Here is a 3,472-nt window from a genome sequence, read left to right as displayed (position 1 = left end):
AAAGAACTGAGGATCTGGTATCATCATACCCATCTTGTTCAGAAAACTATTGAATTTGGTATCGTCTAATGCGTTGGTAAAGACATCAGCAATCATATCGTCAGATGGAACAAAAATGAGTTCAATGTTGCCATTAAGTACATGATCTTTTATGAAATGGTACCTTATATTGATGTGCTTAGTCATTGAGTGCTGAATTGGATTGTGGGAAATCGCAATAGCACTTTGAGAATCATAATAGATCAGAATGCGTTGAAAACGGTAACCATATTCCAAGAGTTGAGATTTCATCCACAGAACCTGAGATGTACAACTAGCAGCAGGAATGTATTATGCTTCAGCTGTAGAGAGTGCGATGCAGTTCTGTTTCTTGGATGACCGACTGACCAAACGACCACCTAAGAATTGACAGCCACCTGAAGTGATTTTCCTATCAAGTTGAACACCACCGTAGTTCGAATATGAATATGCTTGAAGAAGGAAGCTTTTACTTGCTGGGTACCAGATTCCGAGATTCTTTGTGCCTTTCAGATATCGGAAGATTTGTTTCATAGCCAAAAGATGTGACATCTTTGGGTTGACTTGAAATCTGGCACATAAACATGTTGAGAACATGATATCCGGATGACTTGTTGTGAGATAGTGTAGGGATCCAATCATTCCACGATATTTCTTTTCATCAACTGAAACACCTGAAGGGTCGGCAAAGATCTTGTGTCTGAAGCCCATTGGAACTTTGGCTGAGGCGCAGGTGTCCATTGAGTATTTCTTGAGGAGTTCTGAAATGTACTTCTCTTGGTGAATGAAGATTCCTCCGTTAGTATGTTTGACTTGAAGGCCAAAAAAGAAGCTTAACTCCTAATTCATGCTCATTTGAAATTGATTGATCATCAGTTTAGCAAAGTCAGCAACCACAGATGAATCCGTAGATCCAAAAATGATGTCGTCTACGTAAATTTGTACCAACATAAGATGCTTTCCATTTGATCTTCGAAATAGAGTGGGATCTAGAATTCCTCTTTGAAAACCATAGCGCTTGAGAAAATCAGTAAGGTTCTTGCACCATGCTCGCGGAGCCTGCTTGAGTCCGTAGACAACCTTCTGGAGTTTGTAACAGTGGTTCCGAAAGGAAAGATTAACAACATCGGGGGGATGTTGAAGATATACTTTAGTATCAAGTTCACCGTTAAGAAAGGAACTCTTAACATCCATTTGGTAAACTTTGAAGCCTGTATGAGCAACATAAGCAAGAAAGATTCTTATGGCTTCAAGACGTGCAACAGGAGAAAAGGTCTAATCGTAGTCGAGCCCTTCGATCTGGGTAAATCCTTTTGCCACCAACCTTGCTTTATTTCGAATAATAACTCCAGCGTCATCTAGCTTGTTGCAAAATACCCATACCGTACCGACAACAGGATGATTCTGAGGAGGAGGCACGAGGGTCTAAACTTCATTTCGGTCAAATTCTGCCAGTTCTTCTTGCATAAATGAAATCCAATCAGCATGCTCCGATGCTTCCTTGATGGATTTGGGTTCAACCATGCATATAAATGCTGAATTTTCAGCAGAACGAGTCTATACACCAGCATTGGGGCTACCGATTACTTAGTTCGGAGGATGATCCTTTGTCCAAACATGTAATCGTGGTACTTCTTGTGCAGCCTTCGATCCTATATCAACAGTGGAATTGATTTGCTCCCCTTGAAAAATTTAAACATGAGAATTATGCTCCCCCTAAACTTCTGAACCAGAGAGATTGACATCTTCATCAGAAGGGAATTCAAGAAAAGTTTTCATTTTCATCATTGTTGAGAGGAGTGGAATCATCGAAATCAACAGGTGCATCTTGGAAACCATCCACATTTGATTCAAAAGAGGAATGAGCATTCTCCCCCTCAACCAGAGAAGGTTGAAATGGTTCGGAGTCAAATGGAGGGAGGTTTGGGATTGGACCGGAGACATTATGCGAAATGGGAGCTTCTAAAGTAGGGATTGGAATAAGAGTTGGTCTTGATCGGTATTCCGAATCAAGAGCAGTTTCGGAAGGACCAAAGAGTGTTTCAAAATCAACTTCAAGGATTGTTTGGGGGTTCGGACATCCTGGTGGAGGAGCATCAGACTCCATAATGTGAGTTGTAATGTGAGTTGGGCCAGAAGTCCGAACGAAGTTGTCATAGAAAGTAACATCAAAGCTTTCTTCCAGAACACGAGTTCTACAGTTAAGAACTCTGTAAGCTTTCGATTTCGCGGAGTAGCCAAGGAAGATGGCTTCATCAGCTTTAGGTTGGAATTTGGTAAGCTAATCATGGTTGTTCTTGATGAAGCACTGGCATCCGAATTGTCACACCCCCAAACCAGACGGTGGAAATGTCCGGGGGTGGAGGACTTCATTTGTAGTATCACAACACATGTATCATAGTAATCAAAGTACAAACAACCATCGTATTTAAAAGTATAATATTTACATGTGTTCAATCATTGTATATTGAAACCAAAATAGTTATACAAAAAGAAGAAGATAAGACTCCTAATGGCTCCATCTTTTCAAAAAGCTCAGGGAGTACCTGTTATTATTTCCCTGATAATACAAGTAATTTGAAAAGAGAGTATCAACAATAAGTTGAGTGAGTACATAAGTCTTTATGTTTGAATGGGTGTATTTGTATTTTGAATATGAAAAAACTTTTAGAAAATCCCATATTTTCTGCGGTATGTGAAAAGTAGTTTTATTCCCATAAAACTGTCTTATTTGTAAACCATTGTATTTGTAAAACTTGTATTTCAGAGTGTGCCTGGCTTCGCCAGCTGTTATTGAAAACTATAGTATAGCATTGTACTTTGCTTTTCGTAAACTGGTACTTTGAAAATATACTTACGTTTAGTTGTTTATACACTAACATGTTGTTAATATCTTTTTAATGAGTTATTATAACCATACTAAGACATGAACGCATGAAACAAACGCCTGATGAGCGCTTAAACTATTGATAACAATTGCCACTCATTGGCGTGTATGCCTGACTGTAGCTAGCAGCCTGAGTGCGGGGTTGTCAATCCCGATATAGATCTACACACAACTTGTTTCGATCCCCGGACTGGAGATTCTGGTTATAATGTCAGGGCTTTACTTTGGTTGTCTAAACTAAATTAAACAACCTGAATTGAATGTCTCATAAAAAGCATATAAACGTTACATGTATATTAGTTATGAAAACCCAATCATTTTGAAATAAATGATTGACAATATGTTCTTGACATAGTATCCCGAACATGTATTTGATAAGTGTAAACCCTTGATTTGTTTTGAATTAAAACTCTTGTAGCATGTAAAACAGTGTATTTATATGAATTATAGCTCCATGTATCATAAATTATACCTATTATAATTTATATGTAGTTTAGGAACTGGTCAATAACTATTTTTGCATGTAATCCTTTGCTCAACGTATTACAATGGTTAATTAAACTGATG

At 38.3% G+C, this 3,472-nt stretch overlaps 1 protein-coding gene across 1 annotated transcript; it reads right to left on the bottom strand.

Annotated features, from left to right (window-relative positions):
- Positions 1–330: 330 nt before the first annotated feature.
- On the bottom strand, positions 331–759 carry LOC111920692 (uncharacterized mitochondrial protein AtMg00810-like). The gene has a single exon (XM_023916261.1). It carries the CDS (start codon positions 757–759, stop codon positions 331–333), a length of 429 nt encoding a protein of 142 aa, XP_023772029.1.
- Positions 760–3,472: the final 2,713 nt, after the last annotated feature.

Source organism: Lactuca sativa, chromosome 9, assembly GCF_002870075.4.
Source record: "Lactuca sativa cultivar Salinas chromosome 9, Lsat_Salinas_v11, whole genome shotgun sequence".
Lineage (NCBI taxonomy): Eukaryota > Viridiplantae > Streptophyta > Magnoliopsida > Asterales > Asteraceae > Lactuca > Lactuca sativa.
The sequence above is the reverse complement of the archived record's forward strand: the minus strand, read 5'-3'. Positions and strand labels throughout refer to the sequence as shown.

Coding starts and splice junctions, on each gene's coding strand:
- LOC111920692 (XM_023916261.1), bottom strand. CDS start 759: ATGGACACCTGCGCCTCAGCCAAAGTTCCAATGGGCTTCAGACACAAG.